This window comes from Ananas comosus, linkage group 2 (assembly GCF_001540865.1).
Source record: "Ananas comosus cultivar F153 linkage group 2, ASM154086v1, whole genome shotgun sequence".
Lineage (NCBI taxonomy): Eukaryota > Viridiplantae > Streptophyta > Magnoliopsida > Poales > Bromeliaceae > Ananas > Ananas comosus.
In genome coordinates this window covers 11,607,237-11,628,892 of record NC_033622.1, presented here as the reverse complement: position 1 = coordinate 11,628,892, position 21,656 = coordinate 11,607,237, and the positions used below count along the sequence as shown (strand labels likewise).

Genomic DNA, 21,656 nt, shown 5'->3' with positions numbered 1-21,656 from the left:
AATTGTCACGCCCCGGGGTCCCTTTTAGTTTAAAACATAGCGGAAAAGCGTCTGGAATCCTTTTTTTTTTTTTTTTTTTTTTTAAACGCCCCTTCTCCTTTTGCTTTCCCTGTCCGTCGATTCTCCTCCCCCTTTACCTTTTTCCGCTCCCCGGAACCATGTTGAAACCGACCCATCCTTTCTCTCTTCTTTCCCTCCATCCTTTTCTATGTACATATGTGTGTATATATATATATATAATCACCACCCACGCACCACCAACTCCCACATCCAAACAAAATCCCGATCTCCACAACGCGACAAAATTTTTTAAAAGAAGAAGAAGAAGGAGAAGAAGAAGAAGAAGAAGAAGAAGATGGAGTTCTTGGCTCAAATGTGGTCGTTGCTGGGGCTGCTGACGGTTCTGCAGAACGTGCTGCCGTCCCAACTGCTGTGGCTGCTGCACTCGCTGTGGCAGTCGGTCCAGGACTCGCTGACCCCCTACTCCTACTTCGACGTGCCCGAGTTCCTGGGGTCCGCCTCCGTGGAGCCCAACGATCTGTACCGCCACGCGCACCTCTACCTCCACCACTCGCTCCTCCCGGACTCTCCCCCGGGCCCGCCCCGCCTCACCCTCTCCCTCCCGCGCTCCCCCGACCCGGCCTCCGCCGCCCCCTCCTTCTCCCTCTCCCCCAACCACTCCCTCGAGGACGCCTACGCCGGCCACAGGATGCTCTGGACCCACCACGCCGACACGCTCCAGGACTCGCTCGAGGAGCGCCGCGCCTTCTCCCTGCGCCTCCCCAAGCGCCACGCCGCCGCCCTCCTCCCCGCCTACCTCGCCCACGTCTCCGCCGCCGCCGACCGCCTCGAGCGCTCGTCCCGCCCCCGCCGCCTCCACACCAACTCCCCCGCCGCCGGGGCCGGGGCCGGGGCCTGGTGCTCCGTCCCCTTCCGCCACCCCGCCACCTTCGCCACCCTCGCCCTCGACCCCGCCCTCAAGTCCCGCCTCGTCGCCGACCTCTCCGCCTTCGCCGACGCCCGCGACTTCTACCGCCGCACCGGCCGCCCCTGGAAGCGCGGCTACCTCCTCCACGGGCCCCCCGGCTCCGGCAAGTCCTCCCTCGTCGCCGCCATGGCCAACCACCTCCGCTACGACGTCTACGACCTCGAGCTCACCCGCGTCGCCTCCAACGCCGCCCTCCGCTCCCTCCTCCTCCAGACCACCAACCGCTCCCTCATCGTCATCGAGGACATCGACTGCTCCCTCGACCTCACCGCCGACCGCCGCCGCCGCCGCCGCCACCCCCCCAAGCAAGCCAGAAAACAAGCAAAGAAGATCGGATCCCTCGACGAGAGCGACGGCGACGCGTCGGACGCCGACGACCGTCGCAGCGCCGGCGACGAAGGCCGGGTGACGCTCTCGGGGCTGCTGAACTTCACCGACGGGCTGTGGTCGTGCTGCGGGGACGAGAGGATCATCGTCTTCACCACGAACTACGCGGACCGGGTGGACCCGGCGCTGCTGCGGCCGGGCAGGATGGACGTGCACGTGCGGCTGGGGCCGTGCGGCGCGCACGCGGCGCGGGAGCTGACGGAGCGGTACGTCGGCGTGGCGGAGCACGAGCTGTTGGGGGAGGTGGAGAGCTGCATCGAAGCCGGTGCGGAGATGACCCCCGCGGAGGTGGGGGAGGTGTTGCTGAGGAGCAGGGAGGAGCCGGACACGGCGGTGAGGGAGCTCGTCGCGGAGCTGCGCGAGAGATTGCGCGGCGGCGGGAGAGGCGACAAGGACGTGGAAGGGTGGGAGGAGCCGGTGGCGGAGAGCTCCGAGGGGTCGCCGGAGAAGAAGGAGACGAGGTGGGAGGGGAGGGGGCGGCTCCGTAGCTTGACCAAGTCAGATTCCGGGAGGAGGGGAGTGTAGCCAAGTTCGTTATTGTGGAGTTTGTTACTTCGTTGTGTGATTAGCTATAATAAGCGAAGCGTTTATGCGAGTGCTAAAGTAGTTCTGTAACATTGTTGTTGTACATTATTATGGACTTTATTCTGTTTCAATCGTTGCATCATCAGCTGTGGCGCTGTGAGTTTACTACTAAAAAGTTTGAATCTATGCACGCGCTCGCCTAATAGGGTAAAATAAATTGTGACTACATAGGGGTTAACCAGAAATATATCTGCTGCATTGGTCATCCGATTTGGAAAAAATGATCCGCAAGTAAAGCATGCGATAGTACAAAGTATATATACCATGTATTGTCTCCATAAAACTCACATTGAGCAATACTGAGAGAGGGGTTATGCGGATCAACATGCATGCATTTTTCTCAAAAGAATGCATTACAAACACTATAATTCAGGCGGATCAGGTATTGTGGTCTTGCCCCGGTTTCGAGCTGAGAAGAGGTTGAAGAGCCTTGACGACAATAGTCATGTTTGGTCGGAGATCGGATTCGTACTGAACACACAGCGCTGCGACCGCCGCCATCTGAAAACCAACATAGTCCGAGTATCCACCATTATTATTTCCACTTAGACATCTCAGAAATGGCAAAACCAAAAGTCGAAAGTAAAAGGAAACCTTGGCTACGGCCTTCGGCGGGTACTCATTGTCAAGCTTGGGATCCACACACTGTTTAACTTTGTCTTCGCTCAACCTTGGAGTTGCCTGATTGGGTTGCATAAAAGATAGGATGACGATTACTTGTGAAAATTGATGTTCGAAAATCACTTAACCGATCAGCGAAACATACCCAAGTAACAAGGCTCTGTTGCCCCTTAGGCATGGTGTGGTCTACCGGCTTTCTCCCCGTTAGAAGCTCGAGAAGAATAACTCCAAAGCTGTAAACATCGCTCTTCTGGGTCAACTGTCCGGTCATAGCGTACCTGGAAAATAGAGGAACCAATAAAAAACCTAGAATAATTAGTAAATCCGATCGTGTGCTTGTAGAGTCTAAATTGAACCTATTTGTGCTACACATAATCAGAAGCTGGAATTTGCGTATAGGTGTCATCAAGTTATTCATATCATTAAGGAAAATCAGCTCACTCTGGAGCATGATAGCCAAAAGTTCCTAAAACCCGCGTTGAATGTAGACGAGCTGCTGTGTCGGTGGATTGGTTCGTCAGATTAAAATCAGCAATCTTGGAATTATAATCGTCGAACAAAAGAACATTGCTAGATCGGACATCTCGATGCACAACTGAGGGCTGAACCTTCTCATGAAGGTACTCTAGACCTCTTGCTGCTCCGTAAGCTATTTTCACACGTTGGCTCCAGCTCAAAACAGGACCAGGTTCAGCTCCTTGGACTCCTTTCCTCCCTGCAACGGAAAAATGAGTCTCTAGATCTAACATAGGGCAATATATTTGGAGATACAGGTTTACGAAAAAAAAATCTCAATTTTCATATATTCCCTTGTGAAAGCTTAGTTTTATACTAAAATGCCTTCGTATGAAATTGCACTTTCTTTTGATTTTAGAGATTTATATGAGAACTAGGGATCTAGACTTTTATTTATGTGAATAGATAATTTTGCAGGGATATATATCTAGAAGCCCCATACATTTATTTGGCCAATAAAAACATAAGGTTACAAGAAATGTACCATGCAAAGTATCATGCAATGAACCTTTTGTTGCAAATTGGTAGACCAGTATCCTGTTACTTTCCTCCAAACAGTAGCCCAACAACTCCACAAAATATTCATTCTTGAGTTTTGAAACCATTGCCAACTGTATTGATCACCAGGATAATAAACATATGAAAACATAAAACTTCATATTGAAATTGTAAAGCACATTTGTAGAGTAGAATTGACCTGCGAAACAAAGTCTGATTCCGGATCTTGGCATACGCTAGGATCCAGTTTCTTTAATGCAGCGGTTTCTTCCGAACTTAGAGTTGCACGGTAAACTCGACCGTATGAGCCTTCTCCAATTAAGGCATTGTCGCTAAAATTATTCGTGAACCTATTCAGCTCCGATAGTGGAAAGGATGGCACCTCAATGTTCATGGCCTTTTGGGGCCCACCACCTCTGCCGGCATGGGGCCCTCTCGGCACTCGATCGTTTCCTGTGTTATTGCAATAGCAATCCAAATGTCTCAAATCCAACACGACTAAATGATAGAGAGTTTCGCAATCATATGCTTTGTTCGACATCTAATGACGTAGTCCAAACCATTAAAGGGAGCGCATTTAATCGTGTCTTCTGTTTTTTTCTTTCCTGCCAAATTAGATGGAGTTCTAATCTAAGTTGTATTTTGCTAAGTTTTGACCGATAAACCAAGATCAATCTAACAATGCCCATGTATCTAAAATAGATTGGAATGTACTATCACCTAATTAAGCACCAGGAAAAACAAGCAACAGTGCTTAAAGTTTATACCCAACCTATGCATAGAGAAGAGTAGGTTCAAAATAGTTTAAGATGAATGAAAATTCTTTTTTTGGAGTACTAATGAAGTTATGCAATCATACCAGGAGCATTGTGGTTTGGTGGGGGAATTGCTTGATTAAGTGGCGGTCCGAAGTCCTCCTCTACACCTCCACAGCACAACATCTTATGTTACTGGTATAAATCGAAGAAGAATTATTAGTAATTAGCTTATGATGCCCGACAAAATTAATCTAATAGAAAATAGCTTTGTAACCGTAGTCTTTTTTTTTTTTTTTGGAGAGCAAATGATGACATGCTATCTGTTTTGAGAAATGAAGTTAGCTAAAAATATTAAATAATTAAAGTTCGTACTAGAAATCTCTGAAATTCCGGGTTCTAACTATTAAGTCCTTTGTCACTTGCATTAAAGACGGTCAGTTTGCAATCATAGTCTTAACACAAACTAGATGAACCATGCTTTACAACAAATAATTTTTTTTGCCAACTAACACAGGATGCAGGAATTAAACCCATGACCTCTTGGAACCGAGCAGAGATAGATTGATCGTATAGAAAATAGTCCGTGAATAGCCTTAACAATTTTCATGAATTACCGACCGTCCCTCGTGCAGGTCCCTAGGGCAGATGACAAAGAGATTGATATCTTAGGCCCTAAGTTTGAAGCCTAATTGCTTCAATTTTATAGCCAATATAAAAAAAATATATTTCACGACTTATATTCGCATCGAAATTCCATTTTTGCTTCCATTTTTGTCTTACGGAGAAAATAAGATTTCGCCAAAAGAATTATTAACCAAAGTAACTGTTGATTGAATTACTCTGTGATTGTACATTTACCAAGCATAAAGTAATATATGTCATATATATATATATATATATATATATATATATATATATATATATATATATATATATATATACAATGAGATTGATGGTAACAAACAAAAACGTTCGATGAACTAACCGCGACACAAGATGGGGATACGCAAATGGTGGCCACGAATATGAAATTACCCCACCGCCCCCAACCCCACAAGAAAAATGAAAGGAAATCGAAGGAGACGAGCTGATCCTCGCGTGTTCCTGGAGGGGAAGGGGAGGAGGAGGAGGAGGGACGAGGAACGAAGAGAGAGAGAGAGAGAGAGAGAGAGAGAGGAGAGGGAATGATGAGAAGAGCAGTGGAAACGCAAATTCCACAACACCGCACTTCGGCGAAGCAACAGAAACACGGGTGCTGTGCTGTTTCTGTTTGTTNGGGGTCCGCGGCGGCGGAGGAGAGGAGGAGGGGGTCGCGGGCGGTGGAGAGGAGGGTGAGGAGGGGGGCGACGGTGAAGAAGGATGGTGAGAAGGGAGACGATGGTGAAGAAGAAGGCGACGGTCCGCCTTTTTTTTTCGGCGAGAAAAAAAAAAAAGAACGACAGAAACGAGGAGAGAGAAAGAGGAAAGAGAAAAAGTAATAAGGGTATTTTGGTCAGTTTGCTGAAAAAGTGGACCGAATCTGCAAAAACGAAAAAGGTGACCCGGTTTTGCAAAAGCCCAAAATAAGTGGATTTTTTATGCAAAAAGGCCTTTGAGAAAACGTGTGTGAGAAACAAAATATTTAAGGAACCCCGTAAATATGATATAATGGCTATTTTAAATTATAACGAAAATTACGTTTGAGAAAATGCGTAGATATTTGTAAAATGTATAGATAGGAGATAACGGATATTTTGGGTATTTTCATGTCCAGTAATTTGTAACTATTCGTTTCAAATAATTTTTCAAATAATAATTTATTCTCAAATATAGATCTTAAATTTTTACCATTGGATATCATCCACCGATTAAAAATAAAAGTATCTGTCACTTTTCTTGACAAAAATACCCAAAATATCCGTTATCTCCTATCTATACATTTTACAAATATCTACGCATTTTCTCAAACGTAATTTTCGTTATAATTTAAAATAGCCATTATATCATATTTACGGGGTTCCTTAAATATTTTGTTTCTCACACACGTTTTCTCAAAGGCCTTTTTGCATAAAAAATCCACTTATTTTGGGCTTTTGCAAAACCGGGTCACCTTTTTCGTTTTTGCAGATTCGGTCCACTTTTTCAGCAAACTGACCAAAATACCCTTATTACTTTTTCTCTTTCCTCTTTCTCTCTCCTCGTTTCTGTCGTTCTTTTTTTTTTTTCTCGCCGAAAAAAAAAGGCGGACCGTCGCCTTCTTCTTCACCATCGTCTCCCTTCTCACCATCCTTCTTCACCGTCGCCCCCCTCCTCACCCTCCTCTCCACCGCCCGCGACCCCCTCCTCCTCTCCTCCGCCGCCGCGGACCCAGACGATACGTCGCGCGGCGCACGGCCGAGGCGAAGGGGTCGGGCTGGATCGGAGAAGAAACAACGGCGAAGAAGAAAGGGAGGCCAAGCGACAGGCGAGGGGGGGAGCAGGAAGCGCAACGCGCCGGCACCAGACGCGGTGTGTTCTTCTCGTCGGCGGCTGCCTATCTCCGCGCGGCGCAGAAGCGCCGGACCTGCCGCCTTGTTCGTCCACGCGACGATCGTCGAGAGGGCATCGCGCGGACCCCCAGCCGATCCCGTCGCGCAGCGCAGCGGCCCGTTCTGGAACGGGGTCGGATGTTTTTTAATTTTAATGACATTTAAGATTTATTTATATGCTTCCTCTTGTTGCACTGTTTTTCTCTTGTTGCATGTTTCTCCTCTTTAAAAGGGAGAAACAGTGCAAAAAGAGGCAGAAAGAACAGTGCCAAAGAGGAGAAGCGTATAATATTTCTTAAATGAGTGCATTTTAAGATAATATGCGGTGCAGTTTTTTTTTGTTGCACCATTTTTTTTTTGTTATCTATTTTTTATTTTAAAATACACATTTTAACAGATATTTATTACTGTTCTCTTATATGGTTGCACTGTTTTTTCTCTTGTTGCACTGTTTTACTCTTAAGAGAAGAAGATGCAACAAGACGCGCAAGAAAAGTGCAATCAGAGGAGAGCAGTATAATATCTTTAAATGGCGTGCAGTTAAGATAATATGGTGTGCAGTTTTTTTCTTGTCTGCACATTTTTTCTCTTGTTACACTATTTTTTATTTTAAACTACAATCTTTAACAGATATTTATATGTTCTCTCTTTGTTGCATGTTTTCACTCTTGTTGCACTGTTTCTTCTTTTAAGAGGAAGAACGTGCAAAAGAGGAGAAACGTATAATATCTATTAAATAGGGTCCCAGTTTTAGATAAAAAATAGTGTACAAAGAGGAGAAATGTATGCAAAAGAGGAGACCGGTGCACAAGAGGGAAACAGGCAACTTTTCATTTAAGAGTGTAATTATTATTTAGTGGCGTGAGTGTTATATCTGTAAGAGTGCAATACGTAAGAGCAAAGTTGTAAATATTCCTTTCAAAGAGTGTATTTTATTTAAAAAGTTGTAATTTATTTTTAAAGCTGCAGTTACTTGCTTAATAGTGAGTTGTAATTTTTTATAGTTAACGATACATTTTCTTCATCCTTGTTTTATATATAATTTTTTATCTTTTTTTTTTCCTGTTTTTTTTTTTGTCACTCTCTGTCAATAGCCCAGGTGTCGGAGTGAGCGACGACGTAAAGACCCCACTCGAGGCCTGCGCGCGCAGTGATCTCCACGGGTGTCGTGTCGGTGTCGGCGAGAAATGATCGTCGTCGAGGCAGCAGAGAATGAGAGGGAAAATGAGAGACGGGAAGGGCAGGGCAAGAGCGAGAGGAGGCGCCTGTCGTCTGGAAACTGTTGAGGGGGGGAGGGAGTCTGAAAAGAAAAGAAAGAAAATGCAAAAAAAAAGTCAAGCCAGCTTAGGGGGATCGGAGGCGAGGAAGGTGGGGGCGCCGGCGGCGACGCCGCTCTGTCTTCGCCGCTCTCTAGGAAGAGAAAGAAAAAAAAGAACGAGAGAAAAAAAAGAAAAGAAAAAGGTATAAGGGCACCTCTGCTCCGTTTTCGCCGCTCTCTGGGAAGAAAAAGAAAAAAGAACGAGAGAAAAAAAGAGGAGAGAGAAAGAGGAAAGAGAAAAAGGTATAAGGGTATTTTGGTCAGTTTGCTGAAAAAGCGGACCGAATCTGCCAAAACCAAAAAGATGGCCCGATTTTGCAAAAGCCCAAAATAAGTGGATTTTTTATGCAAATTGGCCTTTCTCAAACGCTTCATAAATTAAAGAAAAAACTTCAAAAAAACCCCTGTGGTTTTGTAGTTTCTCACTTTGTCCCCCTATGGTTTAACATGTTTCAATTGGCCCCCTTGTGGTTTGGTTTTTATCTTTTCGGTAGCTTTTTCGTTAATATTTCATTAAATTATATATAAAAAACTTCAAATACCCATCTAGATTTATCAAATATTCACTTTAGTACCCTTTAATTTTAACTTTATCACTAATTTAAAAAAAAATAATGAAATTGATAAGAAAAAAGGAAAAAAAATCACAGGGGGGCAAATTGATACATTTTAAACCATAGGAGGGCAAAGTGAGAAACTGCGAAACCATAGGGGGGTTTTTGAAGTTTTTTCTAAATTAAAATATCCGTTATCTCCTATTTACGTGTTTTTCAAATATTTTCTTTCTCACACATAGCGCCAATCACGTAAAATATTACTAAAAAGATTTAATACCCACCTGAAAAACTAAATTATTAATTAAATATAATTTTATATTTTTAAATTTTTATTAGTAAAATATTCAAAAATAATATCCTCCAAAATATCTTATGCGTTTTTCAAATATAGAACATATCTTAATGCACTCGCATATAATATCTACACTATCCAATCTTTATCTCATCATAATATTTATTCACACACAGAATATATTTTTTTGTAGACATATTTTTTTAGTAATATCTTTTTTATTTTCACCTATATTTTTCTCAAATATTATTTTTAGTAATATTCTTTCTTATATGTCCCTATCGCTAGCACCAGTACATCGTAGCATATTGTTATCGTCGACACCAGTACATTGTCACTTTCGCCACCTTCATCATAATTAGAAAGGTATTTTGATCTCACCTGAAAAAATTTTATTTTTTTAATGTGCATTTATACTATTTTAGCATATTTTTTTGATATTTTTTTTATTGTTACGTATACGTTTATCAAATATAAAATATATATAGTTTATAAAACATGAAAAAACTTTTCAAAATATGAGCGATAAGATTCAAAATTCTTCTAAAATTGTATTAATATTTTTACGATCTTTTTCAAATCAATTTGTATATATATATATTTTTTGAGGGTGTTAAAAATATTAAAATCTTTGTCCAAATTAAGTCCAATTAATTTGAACGGTAATAATTGGGGAATAGTAGTATAGTTAGTCTATATTTCAATTTCATTAATAACTTTAAATGAATATATATTTTAGAAAAAAATTATTTGATATTTTCAAATAAGTCTCACGTGCATTGCATGTAGTGTTCCTGAGCTTTGGATAAGATTGGCTTCAGTATTAGTGACTGGTCGACATCTCTGGAGAGTGTCGGACTGAGTCGGAGTCAATTCTGCACGAATTGGATGCAGAATTGGACTCGACGCACTCAAATAAGCAAAACTGGAGTTTTGCCAGATTCGGGCGCCCAGAAAATATTTAGGGTCGCCCAGAAACGAGTGCTGAATTTAACTGAAACTGGAAGCTAATTCGGATCCCATGTTCCGGGCGCCCAGAAGTGGGTCCGGAAATTTCACCTCGTGAATATCGCTTGCTTCGACGCGTGGCAGGGCGGTAGGTGAGTTCCGCCGGTGCCATTTACGGGCGCAGCACACCGCGAGCGGAGAGTCCGAGGAGCCCGGTTTGTGCAGTCAGGATGTTCTGGTCGCCCCGAACATGTTTCCGGGCGCCCAGAAACGCCCGTTTCTGCTGGGACACTGGATAGCAGCTTAAGTTCCTGAGGTTTTTTTGAACGCTTCAACTCACTATAAATAGTTGGAATGCGTCCCTTTGCTGCTCTTTTCTTCCCTCCTTCACAGAGAAACCCCTTTTAGCATCTCAAACCTCGGATTTGCTTCAAATTGCATCAAACTTCCATTGATCCAGCTTGATGGTGTGCTGATTCTGCAGTTCTTCAGCGTCGACCTCCAGTGTTTTGGCTCGTGTGCGACGTAGGAAGATCGGATTTCGACGAAACTTGGTTTGCTGGATTCTAGACTTCCAGAGGAATCCACGAAGCCCTGAATTGCAGATTTTGATTGAGGTTAGCTTGGTCGAACTAAGGTTTTTCTGGACTGCTGTTGACATTGAGCTGAAAATTGGATTTTTGAGCTTTTCTTGATGCTAACTTTGTAGGCAGTGGGATTTTAGTCCTGAGACTGATCACCCCTCAGTATTTGCTGGATTTGGAACTGTCCTCACCTGATTTGGAGATCATTAGGTGAGTTTTGACATTGGAGTTGAGATGAATTAGCTTAAGTGCTGAAATTTTGGCTATTTGATGATTTTTATTGGATTTTTGGGTGAATTGTAAATCCAGATCTTAAGGGGCTTTGTTGCTGGTTTGGAGGGGTTTCCAGCAGTGTTGCTTGAAGATCCGAGACCCTCTTGCTGCCAGGAATTGCATTAGAGGTGGGTGTATCATCGGTTTCGCTCCTAAGTGCATGTTTAGTCGACGTGTATAGTTCGATTTTTGTATATCATGCTTTAATTCATCGATTAGCATTTTGGATGTAATATGAATATAAAAGCATGCTGAAATGAATGTTTATATTATACATGTTGGACTTGAAATTTGACTTAGGAGAAAACCTGCGTTTTGACCCGTCATATGCTTAAACTACCAGATTTAGCTCTAGGAGCCGTGATTCGATTGTATCGTTGCAGTATCAGTGCGATGGATACCTGGGGTAGTTTAGAAGGCATTTACGCTCGTGCTGAGATGCCGAGCTTATTTTTCAGCAGAGTGTAGGCTGTTTCGGGTCGTTGGGTGCCGTTCGGGTTAGCGGTGGACCCAGATTCTTGTTTTGGTCACAGATTGTGCCGAGGGCACGTGGGTTTGGTTTGTAGACCTGTTTTGACCCTGTTCACTTGACTTTGGCTAGTTGGAGCCTGATTGAGCTCGACAGAGATACGCTGCATACTCGGTTGGGTAGCGCCCACGAGTGCCACTCCGGAGTCAGGCTTTGTGCTTTCGCGTTGGTGTCGCTCATGCCAGTTGGACTTGCTCTCCACGGACCAGTTAGTGTGGATAGAGCCCGATAGTCGCAACGGGGCAGGGACGGGTGTATTCACAGTCCCGGGGACGGGTATGCTTACAGTCCCGATTGGATTGGGTCAGGTTGGACATTTTCTACAGTTGGTTAGTGTAGAGCATGATAGTGTAGTGTTTGATAGCGGTAGACTTTATTCCTGCATTTTACTACTATTCTTGCTCCCTTCTGTAGACTTAGTGGGTGGACCGATGTTGTTTTGGGCGGTACCCACTGAGGACTACTTGTTTTTACAGTAGTTCTCACGCCCAGTTGTTACCCCTGTTTTGCAGAGCCACAGGTTTCGGTTGCTGCGCCTTCCGCGGATCAGGATCGAGGCAAGGGCGTCGTGAGTTAGAGCCCTACCCGACTGACAGAGTTAGAGGCACCCTACTGCAGGTAGATGTTTTGTTTCGAGTTTATGTACATAGTGGATTTAACTCGCCAGTGCGAGTAGCTTTGTATTTTGGATTTGGACTATGTATATGAAACTCAGTTTGTTTAGCTTCTGTTTTCTCTAGCAGCTCTCTACTACTGTTCGTAGTAGTGTTTGATTTACAGGTACAGCAATCGCTTCGTATACAGGAAAAATTCCTTTGTATACGGCGGATTTGTCGGCGCGCCCGGGGAAAGTGTAATCCGGGGCGTGACATTGCATGTGCATATGACTAGTATATATATAAATATGATTGGGTCGGGCTGATTAGGACGTCATGACGTTTATAAGTAACGGACATACTAATAATAATAACTAGACCTAAGTATTTTAGGCTGGTGGTTTAGGTCCAACAAATTATTATTACTAGCGGATTGGATCGTTACATTTGGTATCAGAGGCTGATAACCAGCCGAAAGTGTGAGATAGATTTCACATCACCTAGTGAATGTGAGACTGTATATGATTGGATCGGGCTGACGAGAACATCAGGACCTAAACCAGGAAAGTATGTAACATTTCAATAGTCCCACATTAGATGATATATGTAATATCCCAATAGTTCCACATCGAATAATGTGGGAGAATCTGATTAGGATTTATAAGTAACAGATACACTAGTAATAATAACTGAGCTTAAGCATTTTGAATAGGTGGTTTGGGCCCAACGAGTTATTATTGCTGGCGGGTCGGATCGTTACACATGTAGTCTCTATTATGTTTTTGTATACAATTTTTGTTTCAATTGTGCACGATATTTTACTACTACATCAAACAAATCCAAAAATTTTCATTATTGTTAAATTTGGATGTAAAATTTATGAAGATGAGTTAGTTGAGAATGCTTGTTATATTTAATGAAATATAACCGATCGTCCCTAACACAAGTGGCAAAAAGTTTGATGATTGGTACCCAAGGTATCAAATTTGAATCCTAATTGATTTACATTTCTAGTTAAGTTTATTGCTAAATAAAATAAACGAAGCAGGTAGTATGCTATCTATTTCTCTCTAAAAAAAAAAAAATTATATTAAAAATTTCAATAAATTGACCTAAGAATGCTTTAATTATTAGAAAAACAATCACTTTTATGAAAATTTAGATATTTAACTATAATACTAATGTGATACGCCAAATAATTTCGGTGAAGCTTTACATCCAGGATACCATCGAGGCAAAGTGCAGGATAATTTTGTAATTTAAAAGAAGAAAAAGAGTATCATTTAACTTTGCTAAATCAACTTACTCCGATAACAGCGCCGAGCTAACAATAATCACGTGGTATGGTGACTAGAGCATGTTCTTATATTGGAGATTTGAGCCTCCTTTGTGTATAAATTCGGAGTTTGAGTCTCGAACTTCCAGTTTAGTTACTCGCATGACATGATTTTTCCAGTAAATCTAAACAATTGGGACTCATGAAATGTTATTGACATTAACGTTAGATTCTGAGAATCGAATGTGCACTTAGCTGAAAAAGAGTCCTCGCTGCGGACATTCTCCTTAAACGCGGTTGGATAGACGAACAACTATGTGTGTTCTGTGCTAATGAACTTGAAACATGTGATCATCTTTTCTCTGGATGCGTATTCGTTAGATATTTGTTCTTTTGTTTAAACAACGGACTCCCAAACTTCCAAGCTTCATTGGACAGTAAAGGAATGTGGGCCGAGCTTTTAGATCTCCAAAATAAGCAAATGCGTCTCAAAGGAGTTACACTTCTATCTGCTCTATGGTGGTCGATCTGGATTGAACGGAATAACATAATCTTTCGAGACAAGGCTAGCAATCCGGCTTTCCTGCTTCAGAGTATTAGTCAACTTTTGAACTCGTGAGAGGTGCTTCGTTGAGTGGGTATTTTCTTTCTTTCTTTCTTTCTTTTTTTCTCTCTTTTATATTTGTATTTCATTTTATTTTACTTTTACTTTTATTTTTATTTTTTTTTATTTTTGTTTTTCGGAGGCTCCGGCTGTATTCACCACTGATACTAAATTCATTTTCTCTTAATGAATGAAGCGAGTAGCTTACTACCTTTTTCTCAAAAAAAATAGAATGTGCACTTAGCTCAAAATAATGCACCTATTAGTAAATCAAATTTCAAATCATTTAGATGTCGAAATAAATATGCATCCTAGAAGTTAATAGGAGTGCATTCCATACATCCTTGTTGGAGAATTGGATTTGGATCTACTTGCAATAGGCACTTCCATTTTCACAAATCAGGTCAGACGCACTTACTTTGAACTTGCTAGTTGTGCTGAAAGTAGAGAAGGATGAAATAATTTTTGGCCCTAAATGCCTAATTTGTTGTTTGGTTTGTCTAGGAATGCAAACGGGATGGATCCCGCGGCAAAACGATCTCTCATCTTCCGTTCCATTTCTTGTCAATTAGGGACGGATTTCGACGGATTAATTTTAATTCTATTGTTTTCCTTCACTTACCGTTCCGCTCGGGATGAGTTGGGGCGAAAGCGGATTTTTAGCGAATTTTTTACAGATTGGAATGGAGTAAAAGAAGAAAGAGGTATTATATCTCCTTATTTATTTACTTAGTGGATCAGAGCGAATATGAAATGGATTATATTTTTCTATATATTTACTTCTCACTTGCTGACTTATTCGAAACAGATCGGGCCGATGGATCCATCAGCCCAAATCCATTTGCATCCCTAAATTCACCATAAATTAAGTTTAGCCATAACTCAACTTTTGTAGATTGCTACTAATGACTTCATCTTTGCTAGTACCGAATTTAATTACACAAGATAAAGAGATAAAAAATAATAATAAACGATTAGCTATTATAAGTTTTTTAAAATTCTCTTGTACGCTAGTATGAAAAATTTTTGTAAAAGACACAGAAAGTGATAGAATTTTAGTTCGGAAGCTAGTAACTTTCCATCAAATAAGTAACTATAAAAAAAAAATAACTTTTATCTAAATTTTAATTCAACTGAAAATTATTATTATTAACATGTAAATCAGTTAATGGATAAATAAATAGGATCTTAACTCGTGTTCATCCTCGGGCCCAATCTATCATTACTAGCCACAGCATGTGCCTCCTTGGGCCCGTCATGGAGAGCTTTATACGGAATCTTTTTTTCAAAAAGATTCCATCTCCGCGCCCAAATAAAATAAAATATTTTCCCACAAAATAAAAGACAAAAAAAAAAAGAAAACTAAATCGAGGAAACAAAATTCTCCCAAACGGACCACAGTCCCCTTTCCCTCTTCTAAAACCCTAGGGTTTCGTTTCGTTCTTTCCCCTCCTCGTCCCCGGCGAAAATGGACGACCCCAAAACCCTAGATCTCATCAAGGAGCTCGTCCTCCGCCTCCTCTCCTCCTCGGATCCCTCCGCCGCCGCCGCCGCCGGGGCGGAGGCGACGGCGGCGGCGGAGCTCCCCCGCGCGCTCCGCTTCGCCCACCGCCTCCTCTCGAGCCGCCTCTCCCCCTCCATCGCCCCCGACGAGGCCGCCATGGCCGAGTCCATAAAGCGCCACCTCGCCGTCTCCGGCCGCTCCGCCGACGCCCTCGCCTTCGCCGACCTCCACTCCAAGCTCGCCGCGCGCGCCGCCGCCCCGGGCGCCGTGCGCAACCGCTGGTCCCTCCTCTACCTCCTCAAATCCCTCTCCGACGATCGCCGCCACCGCGACCCCCACCTCCTCCTCCCCTCCTCCTCCTGCGCCGCCGCTCCAGGTGGCCTCCCCGCCCTCCCCCTCGACAACCACAGCCCCTCCCCTCGCCGCCCCGCCAGGAAAACCCTAGGCCCCTCCGGCGGCGTCCTCCTCGTCTCCAAGGACCCCGAGAACATCCGCGAGATCGCGCTTCGCGAGTACGCAGATCTGGTCATGGACGAGACGGAAGTATCGGAATCCGCGCTTGTTAGGGACGTGCTCTATGCTTGCCAGGGGATCGATGGCCGGTACGTGAGGTTCGATAAGATTTCCGACGGCTATGATCTGCCGGAGTCTCTCAAGCTGCCGAGATCCACGAAAACGCTTGTTCGGAAGCTCTGCGAAATGGGTTTCCTCTTTAGGAAGGTGAGGGGTTACATTACGGAAAGCATGAGCAGGTTCCCTGCCGAAGAAGTCGGAACCGTCGGCCAGGCTTTCTGCTCTGCCCTCCAAGATGAGCTCTCTGATTACTACAAGCTGTTGGCCGTGCTCGAATCTCAATCACTGAACCCAATCCCAACACCCGGTTCCGATTCTGGTGTGCCTGGAAATTATCTTTCCCTGAGGCGGCTCGCAGTCTGGCTTGCGGAGCCGTTTGTTAGAATGCGGCTGATGGCTGTTTTGGTTGACGGCTGCCGTGGTTTAAGAGGAGGGGCGATGGCTGGGGCCATACATAGCCAGGCCCAGCACGGTGATCCTCTGGTTCGGGACTTCATGGGGCGGCTCCTTCGCAGGGTGTGCTCGCCTCTTTTTGAGATGGTCAGGAGCTGGGTTTTGGAAGGCGAGTTGGAGGATGTCTTCGCTGAATTCTTCATACTCAGCCAGCCCGTCAAGGCCGAGTCTTTATGGCGCGAAGGTTATCGAATCCAGTCCGCCATGCTTCCGTCTTTCATTTCCCCTACGCTTGCGCAGCGAATTCTTCGGACGGGGAAGTCCATCAACTTCCTACGAGTGTGCTGTGAGGATAATGGGTGGGCCGAAGCTGCAGCTGAGGTGGCGGCACTTGTGGGTACCACCACAAGGAGAGGCGGGCTCGAGTACGGTGAGACCGATGCATTAGAGGCACTTGTGGTTGAGGCGGCAAAGCGAATTGATCGACATCTAATGGATGTAATCAGGAAAAGGTATCGGTTCAAGGATCATTGTCTCGCGATCAAGCAGTACTTGCTTCTCGGTCAAGGTGACTTTGTACAGTACTTGATGGATATAGTGGGTCCGGAGTTATCAGAGCCAGCCAACACTATCAGCTCATTCCAGTTGGCGGGGCTGCTAGAAACCGCAATTCGGGCATCTAATGCCCAATACGATGATCGTGATATATTGGACAGACTAAAGGTCAAGATGATGGATCATGGAGATGGGGATAGAGGTTGGGATGTTTTCTCGTTGGAGTACGACGCAAGGGTCCCGCTGGACACTGTTTTCACTGCATCTGTCATGAAGAGGTACCTCAAAATCTTCAATTTTCTCTGGAAGCTTAAACGGGTTGAGCATGCTCTGACTGGGTTGTGGAAGACCATGAAACCGAATCGCATAATTTCCTGTGCCTTTGCCAAAGAGGGTTCTATTAAGGCGCAGTTTGTCTCTGTTTTGCGGAAGTGCCAAGTGCTCTGGAATGAAATGAACCATTTTGTGACAAATTTCGAGTATTATATTATGTTTGAAGTCCTTGAGGTTTCATGGGCACATTTCTCAGAAGAAATGGATGCTGCGAAGGATTTGGACGATCTTCTCACGGCACACGATAAGTATCTAAATTCGATTGCGGAGAAGTCTCTCCTTGGAGAGCGATCTCATGGCGTACTGAAAACTCTCTTTGCATTGTTTGACATCATATTGCGATTCCGTAGCCATTCTGATCGGTGGTTTGAACGTATACACGAATTGCAATTAAGGTAAATTAGATTTTTTATGTTTTTTAGTATAGTTAAATATATAAGTAAGTATGGTTGTACACACATGTTTTATGGTTGTCTCATTTAGAAATTTCTTATTTTTTTGAGTAAATGGGTAGATAACTTGTAATTTTGTCTTGAAAATTTTTCACAGAGGTAAAGGTAAAACAAGAACAAGATCCAAAGAACAAGATTCATGGCTTGATGGGGGTAGAAAAGCTATGATCCAGCTTGCTGGAGAACTTTTAAGAAAAATGGGTGAAGACTTGGACTTGATTGCAATAGACTATTCAGCATCTCTTGATGATTTTATTTCTCAGTTGCCTCTGCAGCAACATGTTGATTTGAAGTTCCTTCTCTTCCGTTTAGACTTCACTGAATTCTATAGCGGCCTTTCCTGTAGTAAGTGAAAATCTAAATGCGATGACGAAGCAGTGATCTGCAACCTGTGTTGTTGTATGACTTTTGCAGCTTTTATTTTTCTCACCATTTTGGATTGGTGACCATGATCATCATTTTGTGTATTTAGTCAAAGGTAACCAGCTAACTAATTTCTTAAAATGCCTTTTCTTTTATCTTTGCATGTTGTTTAACCTAAATGTTAACGTTCTCTTTTGGAACATTTTCTTTCTTCTGCAGATGTTTATGTCTTAGTACCACGAAGTTGTTGCCTCCAAACAAATTCAAAGTACAGCCTTTAGGTAAGTTTGCTCCCTTCAACTTTAGGATTTGAAGGTTTTGGTGTACATTTCATGTATTTGATGCTCACCCTTTCTTTTGGGTCTTTGTTTTTGCACAGATTGATGTTTTTTTTTTCCATTTGAAGCTTGTATTCTCCATTTGCGAGATTTTTATATTCTTTTTTTGTTACTCCACTGGTGTAATTCTTTTCTTTTGTTCTCTTTTCTTAAGCAATCATGTTTTCCTGTCAACTTGAGGGCATCAAATTTCACTTCATTTCCGTTGTTACCAAATTAACTGCTGGGCTGCATACTGTTCACTAGTTTGCTCAATTAGCTAAGATTGTAGGACGTGCAGAAATGCACAAAATTTCACTCCATTTTCTTGATACCAAATTAACTGCTGGGCTGCTTACTGTCCACTTGCTTTGTCAATGCACTAAAATTGTAGGACATGAACAAATTCTGTGGCATAAAGAAATTAAATTATGGTAAGAACATAATACCTATATATGAATCAAAATTGACCTTATGAGCTCATTTCAGTCAATTCGGACAGATTCTAGAGCTAATCCTTCTTTTCAATTGTTACGACAGAAGTTGAAAACTTTCAAGTCTTAGGAGTTTCTGACCTTTTGTTTTCATATTGACTAAAAGTTAAAATGTTTTGGTTTCAAGCTCGCAATACTGGCCAAAAATTCAAAGCATTTCTAAGCTCTCTAAAGCTCAACACATCCACTCTACACTAGCTCCCTAGTCTCTAATGGCTCTTCAAGCATTTTCCAACTGACTCCACAACCATTTGATAGAAATAAGATAACTGATTTTCCTCTCGAGGTGATGCAATAGTAGGGGTCGTCATGTTTTATGTTTGTTTTGCTCTTTGTCAATTTCCATCTTGGATGGTGTCAAGCAGTTGACTAACCTTTGAGACTTGTAAATTTTTTTTCCGTTCATTCTTTGTAACTTTTTCCCTTCATTATGAGAGGTGAGTAGGGGTGTCAACGAGCCGAACACGAACGAGCTGACTTCAACATCGAGTCGAAAAATTCAGCTCGTGTTTGGCTCGTTAATAAACGAGCTGAACACAAGCTAGTTCACGAGCTGGCCAACGAACAATAAGTTAAATAGATTGCATTGGATATATATAAAAAAAAAATTTATAAAATCTTATTCATTAGACTTTGATCTAATGGTTGAAACTCTACATATAAATGAGTCTTTTTATAATTGAGCTCAGATTTTTTTTTTTTTGCTAAAATCAAATAATAAAAATATATATTATATATATAATTATNAGCTGTTATCGAGCCGAACACGAGCGAGCTGACCCCAGCTCGTGTTCGGCTCGTTTACTAAACAAGCGATTCGATCTCGAGCTCATTTCGAGCCGAATACGAGATGGCTCATGAACAACGAGCTAGATTGCCACCTCTAGAGGTGAGTGGCTAGAAACCTAGTTGCCACATTCTAGACTTGCATTTTGGAAGATGATATGGCTGCGCTTGGCAAGTGAGAATGAGAATTCCTAAAGATCAGTAGCTTGAACCCAGCATCTGGACCTTCAAGGCCCTTACATTATGATTTTTGAGCTATACAATCATATCGGAACCTGTGTATCCTTGGGAATACCATTAATAAATTGGGGTTATGCATTTTATAGCATGTTGCCAAATTATTGTTTAATCGAGGTTCTAAAATTCATTAGCTAGTTGGGTCTTGCGCCATCAGACATTATTATGTGTTATGTATAATGAGATTATAATGAGATTGTTATGCTCCTACTCTATCGTAATTTTATACATTGGCTCATGTTGTTCACTTCATTAAAAATTTGTAAACTCTGCTCGATTTGGAAACTAGACTGAATAGTACACTACCATGATTATATATTGTCTTACAGTAGAAAACTTAAGCCTTACCTAGAAAATGTGCAACAGCAAGTGCAATATTTTTCTGGTAATTTTACTTCCAAGCAATTGTGTAGTTGCTTAAGCGTTTCAAGTGTTTACTATCCAGATCTGCATGCACAGTATTATAGCAAGGTATATGTGACTTCAATCCTACATTCAGGTGCCTCATTTCTTAGTGTGTTATTCAAGCTTCACCCTTGCTGGATGAATATTAGCAATATTCATCCCCTCTAAGCCTGCATGTAATTGATTATTTGGAGGATATTATAATCCTTTTGCATCTTCCCAACCTTTCAAATCTTCTGGTTTTTCAGAGATAGAAAAGGATATAATGAGTTGATTTTGCTCCGGAGAGTTGATACCTTTTAGACATAATATGTGACTTTTGGTTGCACCTCACTTTATCAACAACTGTTCCAGCTATTGAACTTTTTATGATCTTCCAGAACAATCACATGCATGCTTTTAATTATCAAATAAGTTACTCCTCTCAGTTCGCTGATTATCCGAATTGAGAGATCGCTCTATAATTGCTTTTAATGAATGCATCATGACTTTGTAGCTTGACAGGGTAAGAAGGTAGGAGAGAGCAGTAGTTTGAGATTCATCTGACATAATCTCCATTTATCATCATTCACAAAATATATATAATGTTATTAAGCCTGTCCCTTAGAAGCTAATTTTAATGTTTCACCAATTTCCTTATTGCACAAAACGCCACTCTATCTTTGGCAGAGTCTGAAAACTAGAAACATGTGATCATTGTCTTAAGCTATTAAGTGTAATCTCATGGAAGAACAGCATTTTTTTTTTTTTCAGTTGTTAATATATCTAGTGATAAATATGTTGAAATTTTAGCTGAGCTCATTTTTGCCACCCATTATAACATATCTTTTCACTCAGCTCAATCTTTATAGAGTAGTTTGATGTGTTATAGTTTCTATGCTTGTAACATAATATGCTTTTAGATTTCTTGGTATAGTAAGTTGATTTAGCAAGACAAATACTTGCGCCGTGCCAGTGTGTCTACATATTTGTATCAACCTTTCTGTCTTCATTTAACTTTTCCACAATGAGACTGTCGGAGTAAGGGGCGCGTACCTGAGATTATTCTCACATGATCCCTCATGGTAGATATGTAAGTAGCGTATCATGCAAATGCATTTGCTTGGAGAACACTTGGTTAGGCGGAGATCTGGTTGTGTGGACATTCTTTTGAGATTGGTTATCAACTGTTCTTTTCGATGGCAACTTTACAGAATCCATCTAAATATTCGTTGACGACAATTCTCTTCCGCCGTATTATTGGTAAGTCTGCAGTTAATTTTTCGCTCTCAAAATTAACTAAAGAAATATATCATGCTGTTTGGAGTCTTTGTTGACCAACTGTGCTTTATGTTTGTAACCATTACATCTTCTGATGAAACTTGCATGTTGCTGGACATGAAACAAGAGAATGATTGTGCCTGGTAA

General features: G+C 42.3%; 3 protein-coding genes across 3 annotated transcripts; 2 read left to right on the top strand and 1 right to left on the bottom strand.

The window, feature by feature from the left end:
• On the top strand, positions 263-2,097 carry LOC109725653 (AAA-ATPase At4g30250-like). Its single transcript, XM_020254922.1, has one exon. The coding sequence runs from the start codon at positions 356-358 to the stop codon at positions 1,898-1,900; it is 1,545 nt and encodes a 514-aa protein (XP_020110511.1). The 5' UTR covers positions 263-355; the 3' UTR covers positions 1,901-2,097.
• Positions 2,169-5,619, bottom strand: LOC109725661 (probable protein kinase At2g41970). Its single transcript, XM_020254936.1, has 8 exons — positions 5,339-5,619; positions 4,455-4,545; positions 3,795-4,048; positions 3,582-3,708; positions 3,023-3,296; positions 2,727-2,859; positions 2,555-2,641; positions 2,169-2,461 (listed from the first exon to the last, which is right to left on the bottom strand). The coding sequence occupies exons 2-8, from the start codon at positions 4,534-4,536 to the stop codon at positions 2,339-2,341; spliced, it is 1,080 nt and encodes a 359-aa protein (XP_020110525.1). The 5' UTR covers positions 4,537-4,545; positions 5,339-5,619; the 3' UTR covers positions 2,169-2,338.
• LOC109706967 (gamma-tubulin complex component 3) lies at positions 15,027-18,568 on the top strand. The gene is made up of 3 exons (XM_020228011.1): positions 15,027-17,590; positions 17,745-18,125; positions 18,230-18,568. Exons 1-2 carry the CDS (start codon positions 15,306-15,308, stop codon positions 17,998-18,000), a joined length of 2,541 nt encoding a protein of 846 aa, XP_020083600.1. The 5' UTR covers positions 15,027-15,305; the 3' UTR covers positions 18,001-18,125; positions 18,230-18,568.